This window comes from Odontesthes bonariensis, chromosome 1 (genome assembly GCF_027942865.1).
Source record: "Odontesthes bonariensis isolate fOdoBon6 chromosome 1, fOdoBon6.hap1, whole genome shotgun sequence".
Classification (NCBI taxonomy): Eukaryota; Metazoa; Chordata; class Actinopteri; order Atheriniformes; family Atherinopsidae; genus Odontesthes; species Odontesthes bonariensis.
The window spans coordinates 40,904,581-40,924,937 of NC_134506.1; the positions used below are offsets into that span (position 1 = coordinate 40,904,581).

The 20,357-nt window shown below is 45.1% G+C and overlaps 1 protein-coding gene across 2 annotated transcripts in view; it reads left to right on the forward strand.

The window, feature by feature from the left end:
- LOC142381179 (Golgi apparatus protein 1-like) overlaps positions 1-20,357 on the forward strand; it is a 55,284-nt gene that overhangs the window by 24,845 nt on the left and 10,082 nt on the right. For both annotated transcript variants that reach the window (XM_075466904.1, XM_075466905.1), the window contains 14 exons: positions 1,773-1,910; positions 2,936-3,022; positions 3,126-3,188; positions 3,276-3,389; positions 4,821-4,909; positions 4,996-5,113; positions 7,512-7,604; positions 7,705-7,842; positions 8,789-8,912; positions 9,002-9,144; positions 9,275-9,376; positions 9,598-9,705; positions 12,606-12,726; positions 12,863-12,969. In XM_075466904.1, the coding sequence (XP_075323019.1) occupies positions 1,773-1,910; positions 2,936-3,022; positions 3,126-3,188; positions 3,276-3,389; positions 4,821-4,909; positions 4,996-5,113; positions 7,512-7,604; positions 7,705-7,842; positions 8,789-8,912; positions 9,002-9,144; positions 9,275-9,376; positions 9,598-9,705; positions 12,606-12,726; positions 12,863-12,969 (1,545 nt within the window). The remainder of the gene's footprint in view (positions 1-1,772; positions 1,911-2,935; positions 3,023-3,125; positions 3,189-3,275; positions 3,390-4,820; positions 4,910-4,995; positions 5,114-7,511; positions 7,605-7,704; positions 7,843-8,788; positions 8,913-9,001; positions 9,145-9,274; positions 9,377-9,597; positions 9,706-12,605; positions 12,727-12,862; positions 12,970-20,357) is intronic.

Genomic DNA, 20,357 nt, shown 5'->3' on the forward strand with positions numbered 1-20,357 from the left:
AACGGCATACTCATCAATCAGAGAGTATTCAGAGCGTTTACCCACAATGCATTTCGCTCCTGCCCGAGCCGAAATCAGCCGGCCTGAAGCTGATTTCGCTTAAGCTCTAAACTCTGTAAACTTTAGCAACATTTGAAACATTTTCAGGTGAGAAAGTAGTCGTTTAGATCCCCAACGTGTTGAAAACCTGACTAAATACCGGCTGTTTACAATTTTGTTCCCACGAATTCGGCGCTACTAAAGCTAGCCGCAGTGAGCAACGCACTTCCGGTTATTTTCACAAAATAAAATACCCGTTGCCTTTTAACAAAGGGAAAGCCATTACGATACAATTGGTGCTTCTGTTTTGAAAACAGGAAGTGAACCTACCCTCGTTGTAGCTAGCTTGAAACTGACTTTTTGACAGGAAATGACGATCAGCGACGTCACGTTACGTTGCATCTTGGGTTTGAGTATGAGTAGTAACCTCATGATGCATACCCAACATTTCAGAGAATCTAGTATGCATCCGGGACAAAGTTAAAGTTAGTATGAGTAGTATGATTAGTAGGAGAAGTAGGCGGTTTCGAACACAGCCTGAGACTGTGAGATGAGCTGTGGTGAGTTGTGTTGTGTGCTTGTGTGACTTCCTTCTCCACAGGCAGGTCAGGTGAGAAAACTCAACAACGGCACCTAATTTTGTTGTTTTTTACCAATTAACAACATGTTGTCGCTCCTAATTCGCTGCTTTGAGAGACCTGCCTGAGTTACGCTGCCTTCTTCTTTGAATTACTTTTTTTTTTTTTTCTTTTAGCAAGGATACTGAAAATATTGGACAAATTTTAAATGTATAAATGAAGAGTTAAAATGAACGACAGCACACTGCCTGCTTCTCTTCTTTCATGGTGCAAGGAATCAGGTTTACCCAGAAAACCTCAAATTTTAAAGGAAAAAGGGTAACTTCTTCACACACCGCTCTCCATTGCATTGATTTATTAAAAGAAGACCTTTCCTAAGCCTTGATTTCCATGTAATCAGTGTCTTAATGGAAACAACTTGCAGGAAGGTCCACTTAGCACGAAGCTACATTTTTGGTAGCTCGACAGCTTGATTTGCTGTGATTATACGCTCTCTATAATCACAGTGTGTTAGACCTTCACTGTGAACTCGGTGTTGAAAAGTAAGGGCGTGATGGTTAAACTTGTGCCTCACTTTTTCAAAGACTTAAAGGGATAGTTCGCCTCTTTTGACATGAAGCTGTATGACATCCCATATCAGCAACATCATTTCTGAACATCTTCTTACCCCCTGCTGCGTCCTGTGAGCAGAGTTCCAGCCTCGTTTTGGTGTTGATGAAGGTAGTCCGGCTAGTTGGCTGGGGTTTAAAAAATAAAGGGTTTTGCTTCTCAAAACAATTTGTGTTGAAAAGAGTAATACATTTGCATCACAAACTCGTTCTCCAGGAAAAAGTCAGACTTCACAATCGCTTGGCACTATTTTCTCTCCCTTCGTATCACTCCATTGGGAAAACATTTCTCCATCTTTGCAGTTTACTGAGAACTGACAATTTAAATAATCAAATCTCAAACTAATAATCATTAAAAAAATTAACTAAAAAGGGCGTAATATGCTTAAAAATGGTGTGATATTTAATGCTAATTGTGGATAAAACATCACCAGGGTTCCTAAGAAAGAGGAGGATTACAAAGGGTGCCTGGTACTATAAACCAAAGCAAGTCGAATGCTGAAGGTGTGCTTTGTTGACGGTGTTGTTCGTGCGTTTGTGTTTGCAGTTATCTCGAGACTGTAAAGTAGAAGTTCAGAGGATCCTCCACCAGAGGGCGCTGGATGTGAAGTTGGACCCGGAGCTGCAGAAACGCTGCATGACCGACCTCGGGAAGTGGTGCAGCGACAAGACGGACACGGGGCAGGTGAGGCACGCCTGGAGTGCTGCTGCTGCTGCTGCTGGATGTTTTCTATGTTTTCACCTCTAAGTGGAATAAAATTAGACCAGAGACCTGATGTACATTGTAGGCAATGTAGTTTTTATTTCAATTGAGTGAAATATTTTTAAATGACAGCAGGTTGAACACACTTGAAGCTGTGTTTTGAGTACTACCAAGCATTACATTGGAGTTAGTGAGAGAATGCGTCAGAATTTGAGAGATTGTTCTAGCTTAAAGGCTTATAGCTGAAATTCTGTCAATGTGAGCTCTTTAGTAGTTACATTGGCTGAAAGAGGACAAATCTTCCTACATTTTAAGGTATAATGTGTTTCTGTCTGTGTAACTGTAAGAAAGTTAAAGGAATTTGTTTGAAAATCAGAAAAAGCTGAAAATGACCAGGGCGCCGTTCTGCTGGCTCTTCATTCATAAAATCCAAGAAGGAGCAAAATGTTCACATTTTTTTTATTTTACATTTTAAAAAGCTGAAACAATTGGTAATAGCTGAATGTCTTGTGAACATTTTAAAGTTTGAATGGTGTCTCTAGCTGAAAGTATGCTGAAGTAGCTAAGTTTGAAAGAGGAGGAAGCTTTTTTAATGATTTGAAAGGATTTAACATTACTTTTAGAGGGATTAAAACTTACACAAAAACCTAAATATTTTAAAAAGTATGAAAGTTAGAAATGCCAAAAGTCATTGCATACATCTCCCGAAAGACCAGAACAGTTGCCTTAAAGCATTCTCACAATAAATAATATGGTAGCCCACCCCTATAAGTCCAAGTTATCAATGCATGAAGTTAAATCTAGCATCACTATTGGAGCTTCAACCAATCTGAGCTGCATAAATTAGACAAACCACAGCAGCCATAACATCTGGGTTTTAGTGGATATGTCTTAAACCCCACCGGGACACATCAGGGGGCTCTAGAGAACATCTTCCAGTACAAACAAAGCAGTGGGACGGGTTAGAGGAGCTCACAGCCATCTGTTTCCCCTCCATGTGAGTCCAGGAGCTGGAGTGTCTGCAGGAACATCTGGAGGACCTGGTGTCCGGCTGCAAGGACGTCGTGAGCAACCTGACGGAGCTGGAGTCTGAGGTTATCAGAGCCCAACAGCAACCACAACACTCACTGTGGATGTGAAATATCGGCCATTAGAGCAAGCTGTTTTGGTCTCATCTTTTTCAACTTTTTGTTTCAGGACATCCAGATAGACGCCCTGCTCATCCGAGCCTGTGAGACCATCATTCAGGCCTACTGCCATGTAAGCACATGCATGTTTCCAGCTGTTTTTACGTGTCATTTACCTTTAAATGCTGTTGTTTTCAATCGTTATTGTGCGTGTGTGCAGGATGTGGCGGATAACCAGATCGACACAGGTGACCTGATGGAGTGTTTGGTTCAGAACAAACACCAGAAGGAGATGAACGACAAGTGTGCAGTCGGCGTCACGCACTTCCAGCTGGTCAGTGTCAGCTGTCACCGTGAACCTCTTTTTCTTTTTAAAAGTTATTTTCATTCAGCTCAGGCAGGACGTCTTGTTTTCTAACATTTAAGAATGAATTTTCTGTTTTTTTTTATCAACAAAGAGGAAGAGATTCAGTTCATTTATTTCTCTTTTGTTGTTGTTAATGTTTGGAAATGGTCAAGAATCACGATTTTAGTTCAATTAAATTATTTCAAAAGCAGCTTTGAGACTGTAAAAAGCACAAAAATAAGAGTAGAGAATTTAAGAAGTGACGGCGTAATTAATAGTAACCACAAATTGTTTTGATAATTAATTCAAACCAATACTAAATGATTGAGGAGAATCGTCAAATGTGTTTTGGAGCAGAAAAAAATAAACGATGCATCAAGAAAAGTGTATTAAAAGCTGCAAATATGAAAATAAATACAGAAATAGATACTTTTAGGGAAATAATTTGGGTGGGGATGAATATGCACATAGTTATGAAATATAAAATAGGAAAATTAAAGCAGAAATATACTTTTAAACTCTTGTTTCACACATAAATTATTGCCTTAAATGATAAATAAATGTTTTGTTTTGTATTTTTGATGAATATTTTTCTAATATATTTATTTTTACAACGTATTTATTTAACGAGTCAAGTACAGCTTTTATTTCTGTATTTATTTTAGCATTTTGGGCAGTTTTATGCCTCCATACTCATTTTATCTACTTCTTTAAATCTAAATAATAAGTAACCAGGTCAGTTTAAATGAGCTGATGTTAATCCTGACGGGTTTCTGGGAGTTTTTCTTTGATTAGACATCATTGGTGATGAGTAAATCATTTCTTCTTTGTGCAGATGATGCTGAATGTTCCACATTCCATGTTTCCGTTGCAGTTTCTCTGCATTTCGTCAAAATTCAACCAGATTCAAGGACGTTTTAAAACTCCTTTGCTCTCATATTATATAACCTTTGGAAGAAGCTAAATGGTACATATTACATTCCATGAAGGATTTTTGTGTTTGTCTCAGCCTCTAAAGGCTTTTTCTTTAACTGTTAACCTTGTTTATGATTAGAAGACTGAGTTGGAAATGTGTTGTTACGGATCTATTATTTTTGTCTGCAACGATACCGTTAATAACTTCATATAATTAAGATTAATTTAGAAGATATCTATGGCAGAGTTTAGTTATCTGAAGCTTAAATGATTCTGTCTTGATATTAATTTGTGAGAAATAAAGTAAAAGTAAAAAGAGAAAAAATTATTAAAAATAAGAACATTTTTAATGTTTTGGCTCCTCATCAGTACCAAAAAGAGGCTTTGGATCATGTAATTTGGTCCTAATCACGCTGAGATGCTGGCATCCACATGAGTGGTTGTTTAAGATGAGCGACGCAAATAAAAATGACCAGAATGTATGTGTGTGTGCTCAACTTTCAGATTCAAATGAAGGATTTTCGGTTCTCCTACAAGTTCAAGATGGCCTGCAAGGAGGACGTTCTGCGCTTGTGTCCAAACATCAAGAAAAAGTGGGTTTGACTTCCACCAGGAGGCTTCATTTAAACGTCCTCTTTGTTTTTTTTACGGAGCTAACTCGCTCTGCCCGTGTCTGCAGGGTGGATGTCGTCATCTGCCTCAGCACGACGGTGAGGAACGACACCCTGCAGGAGGTCAGGGAGCAGCGGGTGTCCCTGAAATGTCGCAAACAGCTGCGGGTGGAGGAGCTGGAGATGGTAAACGCACAAAACCTGCCTCCTCACAGCTTATCTGCACTCTCACTGAGGACGTTTGCACTCCTCTTCCAGATATTTGAGTCGGTGCTCAGGTTGGTTTCTTTAACTGAAGGGTGGATCACTTAAGCGTCCATGACACTGCCGCGCTTCACTCGTGCCACATCATGCTAGCCTTTTGACAGACATGTTCACAAGTCACTTTTTTCAAGTCAAGTCTCAAGTCGTTTGACCCAAGTCCAAATCAAGTCTCAAGTCTTTGGATTTGAGTCCAAGTCAAGTCTCAAGTCTTTTGATCCAAGTCAAGTCTCAAGTCCTTGAGGACCAATAACAAGTCAGGCCTCAAGTCTTTTGACCCAAGTCCAAATCAAGTCTCAAGTCTTTGGATTTGAGTCCAACTCAGGCCTCAAGTCTTTGGATTTGAGTCCAAGTCAAGTCTCAAGTCCTTGAGGACCAATAACAAGTCAGGCCTCAAGTCTTTTGACCCAAGTCCAAATCAAGTCTCAAGTCTTTGGATTTGAGTCCAACTCAGGCCTCAAGTCTTTGGATTTGAGTCCAAGTCAAGTCTCAAGTATTTTGACCCAAGTCAAGTCTCAAGTCCTTGAGGACCAATAACAAGTCAGGCCTCAAGTCTTTTGACCCAAGTCCAAATCAAGTCTCGAGTCTTTGGATTTGAGTCCAAGTCAAGTCTCAAGTCCTTGAGGACCAATAACAAGTCAGGCCTCAAGTCTTTTGACCCAAGTCCAAATCAAGTCTCAAGTCTTTGGATTTGAGTCCAACTCAGGCCTCAAGTCTTTGGATTTGAGTCCAAGTCAAGTCTCAAGTATTTTGACCCAAGTCAAGTCTCAAGTCCTTGAGGACCAATAACAAGTCAGGCCTCAAGTCTTTTGACCCAAGTCCAAATCAAGTCTCGAGTCTTTGGATTTGAGTCCAAGTCAAGTCTCAAGTCCTTGAGGACCAATAACAAGTCAGGCCTCAAGTCTTTGGATTTGAGTCCAAGTCAAGTTTCAAGTCCTTGAGGACCAATAACAAGTCAGGCCTCAAGTCTTTTGACCCAAGTCCAAATCAAGTCTCAAGTCTTTGGATTTGAGTCCAAGTCAAGTCTCAAGTCCTTGAGGACCAATAACAAGTCAGGCCTCAAGTCTTTTGACCCAAGTCCAAATCAAGTCTCGAGTCTTTGGATTTGAGTCCAAGTCAAGTCTCAAGTCCTTGAGGACCAATAACAAGTCAGGCCTCAAGTCTTTTGACCCAAGTCCAAATCAAGTCTCAAGTCTTTGGATTTGAGTCCAACTCAGGCCTCAAGTCTTTGGATTTGAGTCCAAGTCAAGTCTCAAGTATTTTGACCCAAGTCAAGTCTCAAGTCCTTGAGGACCAATAACAAGTCAGGCCTCAAGTCTTTTGACCCAAGTCCAAATCAAGTCTCGAGTCTTTGGATTTGAGTCCAAGTCAAGTCTCAAGTCCTTGAGGACCAATAACAAGTCAGGCCTCAAGTCTTTGGATTTGAGTCCAAGTCAAGTTTCAAGTCCTTGAGGACCAATAACAAGTCAGGCCTCAAGTCTTTGGATTTGAGTCCAAGTCAAGTTTCAAGTCTTTGAGGACCAATAACAAGTCAGGCCTCAAGTCTTTTGACCCAAGTCCAAATCAAGTCTCAAGTCTTTGGATTTGAGTCCAAGTCAAATCTCAAGTCCTTGAGGACCAATAACAAGTCAAGTCTCTTGAGGGCAAGTCTGAAGTCGAGTCTCGAGTCTTTGTTTGTGCGACTCGAGTCACATAACTCGAGTCCCCATCTCTGGGTTTTAACTCTACATACAGATCTATGATAATTAGTCCTCTGACTTGTCTCACTTTGCACTCGTTTTGAAGCATTATGAGCAATTTTAGAGAACAGCTGTCACAACAGCTTTGTTGTCCATTTTAAGTCACATTTAAAATCAAAGATCTTGGTGATGATGCTCGCCTGACCATCGTAGCTGCTCACTAAAGTGGAAAGTGGCTATAAAACCATAACTTTGTGACTTTAAGTGGCAGCAAAGCACGATCAAAAAGTTCATGCGGTTCTGCACCAAGACAGATCTTGACGGTTGTTGTAAGAAGTCAAATTACTCCTGGTTTGGTGAGAAATTATAGTTTTAGACTCTAAAAAGAATCCAAGGATCTTCAGCAAGGTTGTCCTCCCGAATTTAAGCAAAAATCTGGAAGCAGCGTCTCAAGGGAGTGCGTCAAAAATAACAGGATGAGGGGAAACTAAAGGGAATATGTTCAGATTCTGGAGGACAAACATGATATAAAGAAGGTCTCACACAGGTTTGGGACTAAATCTTAAAGCTCGTCAAACATGAAATGTAGCAGCTGCAGTAATGTTTGTTAGAAATGTGTGAAGTTTCCGTTATTCTCTCCTCAGTCGGAGGATATTCGGTTGGAGCCGGAGCTGTACGATCCCTGCAAGTCCGACATCAGTCGTCTGTGTCCCAACGTGGCGTTTGGAAACGCTCAGGTAAACGGTGCATAACATGGCTGCATGTTTCCCCGGCTTTCTCCCGGCTCTTGTGCTTACTTTGGTCTCCCGCCCGTCGCCTCCCTCTGCACCTCCGCAGATAATCGAGTGTCTGAAGGAGCAGAAGAAGCAGCTCAGCCCGCGCTGCCACCAGCGGATCTTCAGGCTGCAGGAGGTGGAGATGAGCGACCCCGAACTCGACTACCAGCTGATGAGAGTCTGCAAGCAGATGATCAAGGTGAGGACGGAGTGAAGAAAAGAACCGTAGCTGAGCGGGTTTATCTGGAAAGGGAACCGCTGCTTCAGACAACTTGCAGCGTATTTTTGTAGTTTTGACCAGCAGGGGTAGCTAAGCTGCTCTCACTAAGAGGCTGTTCAGTCCTGGTTCTGACATCCTTCGGGAATCTGTGAAAATGGGCTGAGCCATATGAGCTGTTTTTTTTGTTTTGTTTTTTTTTTATTTCCCCCTCTTATCCTGTCCAGCATTGGCATTCATCCAAGGGCCTTCTGCGCCCTCTAGTGGCGAAAAAACATATTACTTTTTTTTTGTTAGTTTTTACCATGCTAGAAAAGCTATCATTTTGTTCAGATGCTTTTGTAACGGATGTTTAATTCCCATTTGCACTAAACTATATAAAGAGCTGATTGTTATTTATTTTGAAAGTCTACCAACCAAGCTAGTGAAGTTGTTGTTTTTTTTCTCAATTTCAGCTCCTTTATTATTTAATATTTCGTTTTTTTACGTTGGATTTTGAATTCCTAATTGCACTGACTGAACCAGTTACACTTGTTATATTTTTATGGTTCAGATTGTTTTACTGGTGCACAATTATTAATTAAATAAGTAATTCAGTATATTTATATCTGTTTATTTGCTTTTAAATAAATAGGAAAGAAATGTTAAAGTCAAATCTGATGTTGCCTTGCACAGAAGAATGATCTCAGTCTTTTCCTATCGGCGTTAAATAATTAACGAGTTAACTCACCCAGCCCTAGTGAAAAGTTAAATAAAGTTATTCTGATTCACTTCCTGAGTTAACTTTTTAACAGTTAACAGCCTGATTAAACTGTCGTTACCATGGAGATTTTACTTCATCACCGGATCTCAGTAGCTGTAATAGATTTAAAAAATATATAAATCTGGTGGTTTGGTCATTGATGGTGTGGGGAAAACTCTCCTGCAGCGTTTCTGCACTGAAGCAGATGCCAGGAACGTCCTGCAGTGCCTGAAGCAGAACAAGAACAGTGAGCTGATGGATCCCAAGTGCAAACAGATGATCACCAAGAGACAGATCACGCAGAACACGGGTAAGCACACGGCAACACACGCGCTGAAATGAACCGAAGGCTGGAGCGTCCTCCACCCTCCAAACCTCCTCCTCCTCTTGCTCCCGCAGACTACAGGCTGAACCCGGTGCTGAGGAAAGCCTGCCGAGCCGACATCCCCAAGTTCTGCCAGTCCATCCTGAACAAGGCGAGCGACGACAGCGAGCTGGAGGGGCAGGTCATCACCTGCCTCAAACTCAAATACGCCGACCAGGTGAGACGAGGCAAAACTGTTCAGCTGAGGGACTTCGGATGAGAAACAGAGGCTCACGCGTGTTTTCAGCTGCGCTGGAAAATGGAATCTGTCGTTAAATCGTGTGTTTTCTGGCTGGGGTTTGGTTCAGAGGTTGTCTCCAGACTGTGAGGACCAGATCAGAGTGATTCTGCAGGAGTCTGCGCTGGACTACAGGCTGGACCCACAGCTGCAGATGCACTGCTCAGATGAGGTGTGCACACGCATTTCAGACCTCTTTATCTTAATCACCTCTGATCACTCTGTAGATGTAGAACATAACTTCAACTGGCACCTCTAATCAGTTTAAAACAAAACGTTTTGCATCTCTGGCTGTTTCTCATCAATATGACTTCATTTTTGTGTCCCTTGCTGTCGTTATTTTGTTTTTTAACCCTTTTCCACGTGTCCTCCTCCTCTTCTCTTCTTCTGCAGATCTCCAAACTGTGTGCAGAGGAGGCGGCTGCTCAGGAGCAGACTGGTCAGGTTGAGGAGTGTCTGAAAGTCAACTTGCTTAAGATCAAACAGGAAGCCTGTAAAAAGGTGCGTCGCTTTGACTGCACAGCGCACACATGTGACATTCCTGACTTTAGGACATTTTCTAAAGCACCCAGAGTTTTATTATTAGTAGTATCATTGGTTAGTTTGAGCTAGGGATGTCCTGATCAGGTTTTTATGCCTCCGAATCATTTGATTTTGAGTATCTGCCGATACCGAGTCTCGATCCAATACTTCTACAGTACATTAAAGAAATGAAGAGCGGCGAATAAACAGATCCAGGATGTCCCTGATTTTTTTTTTTTTTAATTTTCTTCACTTATTTTATCATTTAACACCTATAAACAGAGCACTTCTGTGGGGTAGCTTGAACAAAAAAAGTAATCAAGTAATAAACAAATTCTTCACATTGTAGTTTAGTGCAACAATGTCTAATATAAAAACCTGAAATACCTGCAGGCATGTAAACAAATGAGCAAATAAAAGTGCCACAGTGTTCTAAAGTAAGGCCAGTAATGTGCTTTAACTGCACTCCTAATTCTTACTCTCCTCCTCTGGCTTCACAGAAGGAAATGTACGTTTTTCTTGATGAAAACAAACATCTCTACCTTGTCAGGTTTGAGCCTGTTCCTGTTCTCATCGAGGATGTTAGCGATGTCCTTGCCACCTCTTTAAATCCCAAGTTTGCGTGTCTCACAGTTTGCGATCGCAGCGTTTTTATCATCCACTTTAAAATAGCTCCACACCGCGGACATTCGGCCCCCAGCTTCCAGCTGCTGCCGTGTTCTGCTTCGCTTTACGGCAGCAAAGTGACGTCATGCCGCATGTTTCTGTGTGGAGTTCAGACCAGAGACATAAAAATCAGGGGAGTTATTATTATTATTATTGTAGTTGGGGATAAACACCTTCCTCAGTCGAAATAAATGCAATGTAGAGGCATTGGAGACCCATCCAAGATGGCCGCCGTGCTGATACGTCAGCTCCAACTGGCAGCGTCAGTCTATGAGGCGTCTGCCTATATTATGTCTGTGGTTGAGACGGTCTGACTCTGTACCACCACATAACAGGAAATACTAAGCTGTTATTTTTTCACCTTTGTTTTGAAATATTCTAGTTCTGATAAATAAAAAGATAAAAAAAATAATAAGAATAAATATACATATATAGATAGGCTACATATCCGATCGCTGATCAGGATGAAACGTCCGATTTCGATCGAGTCAGAAACCACCTGATCGGCCCCAATTTCCGATCACGTGATCGGATCGGGACATCCCTCGTTTGAGCACTGTATTAAATCCTGTCAGCAGGTCATTTCTGCTGAAAAGTGTCGTCATGATGACCACAGATAGGTGGCAGGCCACAGTACATTACATTACGGTCATTCTGCAGATGCTTTTATCCAAAGCGACTTCCAATAAGTGTGTTCCACATCGGTAGGCAAAAGAACTTCAGGTCACAAGAAATCACAAGTGCATTTCCTTCCAAAACCAAACAGCTAAGAGCATAACTAGTGCAGAGTAAGTGCAGTAAGTTAGGTACCGAGACAAATGGGAAGACAATTTAGGAGACAAATAAGTGTGTAAGGTGTTAGGATGAAACAGGTGATGTCCTCAGAGGGCGGATCAGGGCGGTGTTTCCTGAAGAGATGGCCAAAGATGGGCAGCGACTCAGCTTCCTGACATCAGTCGGGAGGTCGTTCCACCATCGGGGTGCCAGAACAGAGAGGCCTGGAGGCCGCAGAGAGAAGCGGTCGGGCGTGTGTGTAGGGCTGGACCACAGCTGCTCCTTCCACTGCCCTGTAGGCCAGCACCAGAGTCTGAAACTGGATGCTGCAGTTACAGGGAGCCAGTGTAGAGAGCGGAGAAGGGGAGTGGTGTGGGAGAACTCGGGGTGGTTGAACACCAGACGAGCAGCAGCTTTCTGAACCAGCTCCAGAGGTCTGATGGCAGAAGCGAGTTGCAGTAGTCGAGGCGGGAGATGGCCAGAGCCTGGATGAGCGCCTGCGCCGCCTCGTTGGTGAGGAAGAGGCGAATCCTCCGGATGCTTTAGAGGAGGAATCATCAGGAACGGGTCACTGATGCGATGTTGGCAGAGAACGGCAGATGGTCGTCCAGGGTCACACCCAGATTCCTCACCACGGAGTCATCCATGTGGTGATGGTCGCAGGGGTTTCAGAACTGTTGGGGGTGCAGAAGGAGGCAATAAAGTTGCCTCTGAGGCCCCATCCACACGTAGCCGGTATCTGCTAAAACTAATATATTTTTCTACGTTTGGACCTGTCATCCACATGAAAGCGCATAAAAACGCATCGTAAACGAATTTTTTTAAAAACTCCGTTTATGCAGCTGCGTGTAGACAGAGATAACCGGAGTTTTGCATTTTCGAACATCACAATATGCGCCAAAACAACAACAAATCTGCTCTGACGTCAAGAGTGCGACCTTTGTTTACTGAAGAAGCATGGATGCCTTGAGAACTGTGGTGGTTATTATTGTGCAGGCGCTGTTTACTGCCTTGATTTTACACGCCCAAGTCGTACTCCCAGAGGAATGGCGTGACAATTTCCACATGTCCCGGTGTCCTCACTCCTGTCGCTGTCGGAATTATTACGTCCTCATATCGAGGGGCAGTCCACTGTCATACGATCACCTGTCAGTGTGCTCAAAAAAGTTGCGTGCACACTTTATTATTTAGCTGACGAGGGCAGATTGCGCAAAACAGCAAATGCATTTGGGTTGTCAAGACAGGTGAAAACGCAGATGTTCGGTTATGTGTGGAAGGTGTTTTTTTCCAAAACGAGGTAATGTGGATACAAATTATTTTATAAACGGAGGGGGGGAAACATTCGGTTTTAAAAATACCCGGCTACGTGTGTACATAGCCTGAGTCAGATGGTTGGACTTGAGTGAGTAACTGTTGTTGTGTTGTTTCTGTAATTGCAGGAAGTCCTTAACATGCTAAAGGAGAGTAAGGCAGACATCTTCGTGGACCCGGTCCTCCACACAGCCTGCGCTCTGGACCTCAAACACCACTGCGCCGCCATCACGCCCGGCAGGGGACGACGTGGGTGCTTTGGTTCAATGTTTTCCTCTTTGTGCAGAACCTTCCCAGACTCGTACAGATGAATCTAGATTAGGTTGTAGCAGAGTTGTAATCCCTCCGGGGGAAGGTTAACGCATCGCTCCCTCTTCTCATGCAGAGATGTCGTGTCTGATGGAGGCTTTACAAGACAGGAGAGTGCGTTTGCAGCCCGAGTGTAAGAAGAGACTTCAAGACCGCATTGACATGTGGAGCTACGCTGCGAAGGTAAAGCCTTAAAATTATGATTATATCAACGCACAATCTGGTCTGTGTAGTCTTATATGTCCTGACAACCGAAACACTGACACTAAACAAGCCTTGGTTTGTTTTTTATGCCTGCTATGAAGTTAAAGGTTGAGTCGGGTGTGTTCAAGTCTGTTACAGTCTGCAGCTTCATCAATCATTCAATTGTCAAGATGCTATACAGTAAAGATCCTGATTCAGCCCTCGTTTCTTTATATTTTCCTTCCAAGCAGCCAGACTTTGCTGTAATTGTCACGCCCAGAGACTCATGTTTTTAGTTTTCATGTTTAGGTTATGTTTCTTTTCAGTCCATGTTTAGTTTTCCCTTCACTTCCCTCACTCAGGCCATTAGTTCATTCCCCTCACCTGTTCATTCCCCACCAGCTGCACCCACTCACTTAATCACTCAATCCCTATTTAGTTTCCTGCCTCCCCTTTCAGTTGGCCGGATCTTTGTTGTTGTTGATGTCACTGGTACTGTTACTGTGTTGCTGTTAGTTTCCACGCCATGTTTCCACGCCATGTTTCCACGCCAAGTTTTCGTCAAAGTTAAGTATTTATTATCCATGCCATGTTAAGTGTTTTGTTTTTCCAAGTATTTATTAAGTCAAGTATTTTGAATCCGGCTTTGCCGCACCTTTTGTTTTGTACTTTGTTTTTTGTTAATAAATCACCCTTTTCTTTGTAAGTCCGCATCCGTGTCCTCCCCTTCTAAATCCCACCTGACAGAAAGATCCGGCCAACAATGGACGCGGCGGATTTTAAAACTGCACTACGGCTGAGTGAGGACCTCTGTTCCTGCTGGGAGCAGGGCAGCTCCTCCTGGAGAAAATTAGATGTGGCCAATGATGTAATTGATTTCTTTTTGGACAAGAAAATTCTTCAGACCTGGCCTGTGGACCTGTCTCGCATCTGGGAGAGGGCGAGGACCATGCAGCGCATTGCAACAAAGGACATCTTTGGCATGGAGCCACACCAGGTAGCTGCGCTTTACTCCTTCCCCCTCACCTTTTCAACACCTGAGTCCACAGGTCCAGTGTCCAGAGACCCAGCAGCCACAGCCGTTCCCGAGCTGGCCCCGGCCCCAGCCGTCCCAGAGCTGGCCCCAGCCGTCCCAGAGCTGGCCCCAGCCGTCCCAGAGCTGGCCCCGGCCCCAGCCGTCCCAGAGCTGGCCCCGGCCCCAGCCGTCCCAGAGCTGGCCCCGGCCCCAGCCGTCCCAGAGCTGGCCCCAGCCGTCCCAGAGCTGGCCCCAGCCGTCCCAGAGCTGGCCCCAGCCGTTCCAGAGCTGGCCCCAGCCGTTCCAGAGCTGGCCCCAGCCGTTCCAGAGCTGGTCCCAGCTAGAGAGGCCTCCGGGCCTGACTCCGAACTCGACCAAGAGGCCATAGGGCCTGACCACGAGGCCACAGGGCCTGACCACGAGGCCGCAGGGCCTGACCACGAGGCCGCAGGGCCTGACCACGAGGCCGCAGGGCCTGACCACGAGGCCGCAGGGCCTGACCACGACCAAGAGGCCACAGGGCCTGACCATGACCAAGAGGCCACAGGGCCTGACCACGAGGCTTTAGGGCCTGACCAAGGGGCTTTAGGGCCTGACCACGAGGCTTTAGGGCCTGACCAAGGGGCTTTAGGGCCTGACCACGAGGCTTTAGGGCCTGACCATGACCACGAGGCCACAGGGCCTGACCACGAGGCCACAGGGCCTGACCACGAGGCCACAGGGCCTGACCATGACCAAGAGGCCACAGGGCCTGACCACGAGGCTTTAGGGCCTGACCAAGGGGCTTTAGGGCCTGACCACGAGGCTTTAGGGCCTGACCATGACCACGAGGCCACAGGGCCTGACCAAGAGGCCACAGGGCCTGACCACGAGGCCACAGGGCCTGACCACGAGGCCACAGGGCCTGACCACGAGGCCACAGGGCCTGACCAAGAGGCCACAGGGCCTGACCAAGAGGCCACAGGGCCTGACCACGACCAAGAGGCCTCCGGGCCTGACCATAAGGCGGCAGAGCCCGACATGGACTCACCGGTTCGAGCCCCTCCCTCCCACCCCCAGACTTTGGGGATGTCTGGGATCCATCCCTTAAAGGGGGGGCTCCCCCCCCGTCGGAGGTCCGTCCGACCGGGGGACGGTCTTCGCCTCCTGCTGCCACGCCACGGGATGTCTGGCCGCCCGCCAGACCACCGCCTCCTGCTGCCACGCCACGGGATGTCTGGCCGCCCGCCAGACCACCGCCTCCTGCTGCCACGCCACGGGATGTCTGGCCGCCCGCCAGACCACCGCTTCCTGCTGCCACGCCACGGGATGTCTGGCCGCCCGCCAGACCACCGCTTCCTGCTGCCACGCCACGGGATGTCTGGCCGCCCGCCAGACCACCGCTTCCTGCTGCCACGCCACGGGATGTCTGGCCGCCCGCCAGACCACCGCTTCCTGCTGCCACGCCGACGGAAGTCTGGGCGTCCGCCAGACCACCGCCGTCTCCTGCCGCCACGCCGACGGAAGTCTGGGCGTCCGCCAGACCACCGCCGTCTCCTGCTACGCCGTCTGCGGTCTGGGCGTCCGCCGGACCACCGCCTGTTCCGGCTACGCCGTCTGCGGTCTGGGCGTCCGCCAGACCACCGCCTGTTCCGGCTACGCCGTCTGCGGTCTGGGCGTCCGCCAGACCACCGCCTGCTCCGGCTACGCCGTCTGCGGTCTGGGCGTCCGCCAGACCACCGCCTGCTCCGGCTACGCCGTCTGCGGTCTGGGCGTCCGCCAGACCACCGCCTGCTCCGGCTACGCCGTCTGCGGTCTGGGCGTCCGCCAGACCACTGCCTCCTGCTGCCCGAAGCCGGTACCACGCCCGTTTCTGGTTCCCCGACCGGCTTCGAGCCCCTCCCTCCCACCCTTGGACTTTTTTGGGATGTCTGGGATCCACCCCTTGAGGGGGGGGCTCTGTCACGCCCAGAGACTCATGTTTTTAGTTTTCATGTTTAGGTTATGTTTCTTTTCAGTCCATGTTTAGTTTTCCCTTCACTTCCCTCACTCAGGCCATTAGTTCATTCCCCTCACCTGTTCATTCCCCACCAGCTGCACCCACTCACTTAATCACTCAATCCCTATTTAGTTTCCTGCCTCCCCTTTCAGTTGGCCGGATCTTTGTTGTTGTTGATGTCACTGGTACTGTTACTGTGTTGCTGTTAGTTTCCACGCCATGTTTCCACGCCATGTTTCCACGCCAAGTTTTCGTCAAAGTTAAGTATTTATTATCCATGCCATGTTAAGTGTTTTGTTTTTCCAAGTATTTATTAAGTCAAGTATTTTGAATCCGGCTTTGCCGCACCTTTTGTTTTGTACTTTGTTTTTTGTTAATAAATCACCCTTTTCTTTGTAAGTCCGCATCCGTGTCCTCCCCTTCTAAATCCCACCTGACAGTAATCTTTTAAAGAAATCCTAAGCAATAGTTCTCCAGCTTTCTGAAGGTTTTTCTTTGGAGATTTTCTGCTTTTTCACTCCTTTTCAGTCCATTCCTTGTACCTGATGTGTTTTTTTCTTTGTTAAATCACTTAACTCTGAGCTATGACTCATTCAGGCAGAAAAAAGGCTCCTAACTCACAGTGTGACAGACAGAAAACAGGATTTCTGCAGCAACACGGTGATTCCCAAAGAGCTGTTAGCTGAAAACTTGGCATATCTCAGCATGGTGTGCAGTGTGTCCTTAAAACATTTGAGGAAACTGGACAAGTGGAGGACAGAAGAAGAAGTGTCAGGCCTAAAGAACTATCTACAGCAGATGAACAGGATCTGAAAGTGATGTCCTGAAGAAAGAGGAAAACATCCAGCAAAGACCTGACACAGGAGCTGAGAGATGCATCTGGACCTTCAGCTGATCCATCTGCTGTTGGCCCAAGCCTCATCAGAAATGGGCTCCATGGAAGGGTGGCTGTCAGGAAGCCGTTCTTAAGGAAGGGAAACAGGGAGAAAAGGCTGAGCTGTGCCAAAGGACACAAGAAGTGGGCTGAAAATCAGTGGCAGCAGGTCTGATGGAGGGATGAATCCTCCCCAGAGCCCGGAGCTCAACATTACTGAAGCAGTGTGGGATCATGTTGGCAGAGAACGGAACAAAAGGCAGCCCACATCCAAAGAGGAGCTTTGGGATGTCCTTCAAGAAGCCTGGAGAACTATTCCTGAAGACTCCTTAAAGAAAGGACAGAAAGCTCGTCTGAGAGGGTTCAGGCTGTGCTGGAGAATAAAGGAGCTCAGAGCAGATGTTCACTTTAGAGTTTATCAGAACTAAACAAACTGTTTTTTTTCCCTTTTTCTGTGTTTCCATTTATATTTACTAGGGCTGGGCAACGATTAAAATGTTTAATCTAATTAATCACATGATTTCCCTGATTAATCGCATTTGTACGCAAAATCCAAAAATGAATCCAAAAGTACTGTATAGCTTTTAGCATTTAGTTTTATTTTAAATGTGCTGCCATATGAATGAAAGTGCCATAACATTTGTTGTGCAAACACACTTTTAACATCAGCATCTTTCTGTAGTTTTTATGTAGAAGCCTCGCTCCACTGTCTGTTTCCTTGAATGACTTGCTGCTATCAGTTTTTTTTTTTTGCCTTTAAGTGATATTTTAGACTGGAACCACTACACTGAGAAGACAGTTCAACTTGGCAGTGTTTACAGATGACTTTGGTTCTGTCGACTCCGCCGTCTGGAAGAACTTTAAAATGAAAATGGCCGAGTAAAAGTACTGTACCCTTCTCCATGTTTGGTGGATCCGCCGATTACTTTCTTTCCCGGTTCCGCAGCAGACAACAACAGACTTTTACAAAATAAAAGCCTATGAGCAACAGACTTTTACAATAATAAAAGCCTGTGAGCAACAGACTTTTAAATTAAGAAAAATAAATAAAATTTAATTTTAAATATTTTTAAAAAATAAATAAAACCTGCGTTAATGCGCAATAAAATATTTATCGGCGTTAAATAATTAACGAGTTAACTCGCCCAGCCCTAATATTCAAACATTTCACTGAACCGCTGCCCCTGTCTTGTATTTGTTCACACCCACTGATGCATCCTCTGAAAAATTAGAGTCGAATCCCGCGTTGGTCAGCCGTCCATTGGGGAGTTTATTGAACAAACCGTCACAGCAAAGGTGCATACAGAATGTACAAAATGTCCGACGAGCTCATCTAGTGACACCCTTTTATACCGTTTTATCATAACAAGTGTACGTGGCCCTCTCCGGAGGCGCCTAGCTTTCGCAGTTTATCATAAACACGCTCCTTCTAACTATCAACAATATTCTGAACCAGTCAACAAGGCCCAGGATGTAACTAGGCCAGAAGTCATGAACATGTCATGACATCCTTCTCCCACATAGTCCCCCCTGAAATCACTTATCAGTGATTTAATAAAGAAATAATCTAAAATAAAAGAAAATCATCCCACATAGTTAATTAAGAATTAATTACCATAATAAACACTAAATTATTCTAATAATTCTACAATATCAATCAACGGGACCATTTTGAATACATGAAAAGGAATATATATATGTGTCTACTCGAATCATATTAAATGATTAACTTAAATTACACGATATTGATTTCAACACCACTATAAGTTTTACATTGCCATCACACTTGTCCACTGTTCGCAGTGCATAGGTGCGAAAAACCCACCGGCTGCTACTTTCGTAACTCATGTTCTTATCTTGGGAAAACTCACCTACGGCCCCCCCCACTGGCGACCGACCACTTTACCAAGGTCGCACTCCGAACAGTTGACTGACACAATTGGCAATGGACATATCAGTGATCAGTTTTGATTGATAATACACATAGACTGAATACACCACCTTCAAATCAGTTAATCACCGTTTTGTATCAAGTACAATACATAAAATTATGGATTATCACACAACAATAGTAATAAAATGCAATGTAATGCAGCTCCTCCAGTCCCGTCCCATCTCCTGTGCTCTGGTGTTATCTGCTTCTGGCCGAACATCCGTCCGGCTGGGTCTGGAACTGCTAAGCTAACTCTGGGAGGAGAGGTCGCCAGTACGTCACTCCCAATCAAAGAGATCTTCAGCATCTCTTCTCCCTGTCAGGCTATACTTGGTTCCACCCTCGAAGAAAGAAACTTGTGAACCGCCCGTTGATAACCTTCATTCGTTGACCCGCTCTTCCCATGCGTTGGTCCTCAGGCCTGGTCTCGCATGGTCATCTGCCTCCTGATTCCTTCCACTGTTCGTTTGAACATCACTTGCAGCAAACACCTTCTCAGAATGGGTATAATGCAACACACCAATAGGGAAACCATCCTCACTATCAACAATATTGCTATTCCCGCTTTAACTGCCATCGCTCCCCCTTCTCCCAAAATCCCAAACAGACCAGTCCACCACCGTTCACCTCCACCAGCATCACACGTCAGCTCCTCTCTCCGTTCTCTGAACTCCTTCACGGCCGTTGTGAACGTTCTATCAGCTGCAGTATTCCCGGGTATAAATGTACAACATTTTCCCCAACCATCTGGCAAACACCAATTTCCCCTTCTAATATCCATTCTAAAACTTGTCTGTTCTACCAAGCCATCATATTCGTCTCATGTAGTTGTTCTCCAAAGCCTGCAAACCCTTCACTCGTGTAGCTAAGAATTCTCTGTTGGTTGTATTATATGTGATTAGTCCATTCCCCATTTTGTTAAATATGATTCCCTGCAAACCAGCCTCAAATCCAGCTGCAATCTCCCTGCGTGCTTTGAGCTCAAAAGGAATCCCTTTCGGCTGTAATATTGCATCCAAGTAAACGTGCTTATCCCTGATGTAGCCATCACTCGATCTTTTAACTCTCCCTTCTTCCACATCCAATCCTAGCATCTCGTTTACCTTGTCATACACTACCACAACTGATGTGTTCCTCCTCACCAGTGCCCAAAAACCTATCCACCTGTTGGGTAACACATTTAACAAAACATCATCTCCACACATCCAGTAACTCTCAGCTACCGGGTGTGTCTGATCCCCAAAAAGATATAGAGTTAAAATGATCATTTCTATATTTTCACATTTTTGATCCAAATAAATAAATCCCAACAAATCTTGTTTTCATTTAACAGTAGTACTACCTACGTGAGTTCCAAAAGCATTCAAACTCACCATTGTAATCTACTCTATAATCAGTGGGAGGCCCCTCCTGTGATGTACTCAGATTAAATTCCGCACAAGAAGACTCAAATTTGTGGCCCTCCCTTATTTTGAAAATAACTATGTAATTTATTTGGCCCGAACATCAATCTGCACTTAATACCACACATAGGAAACAATAACCGTTTATCCTCCTCCGATGTGAACCTACCTTCTCTGCATTCCCG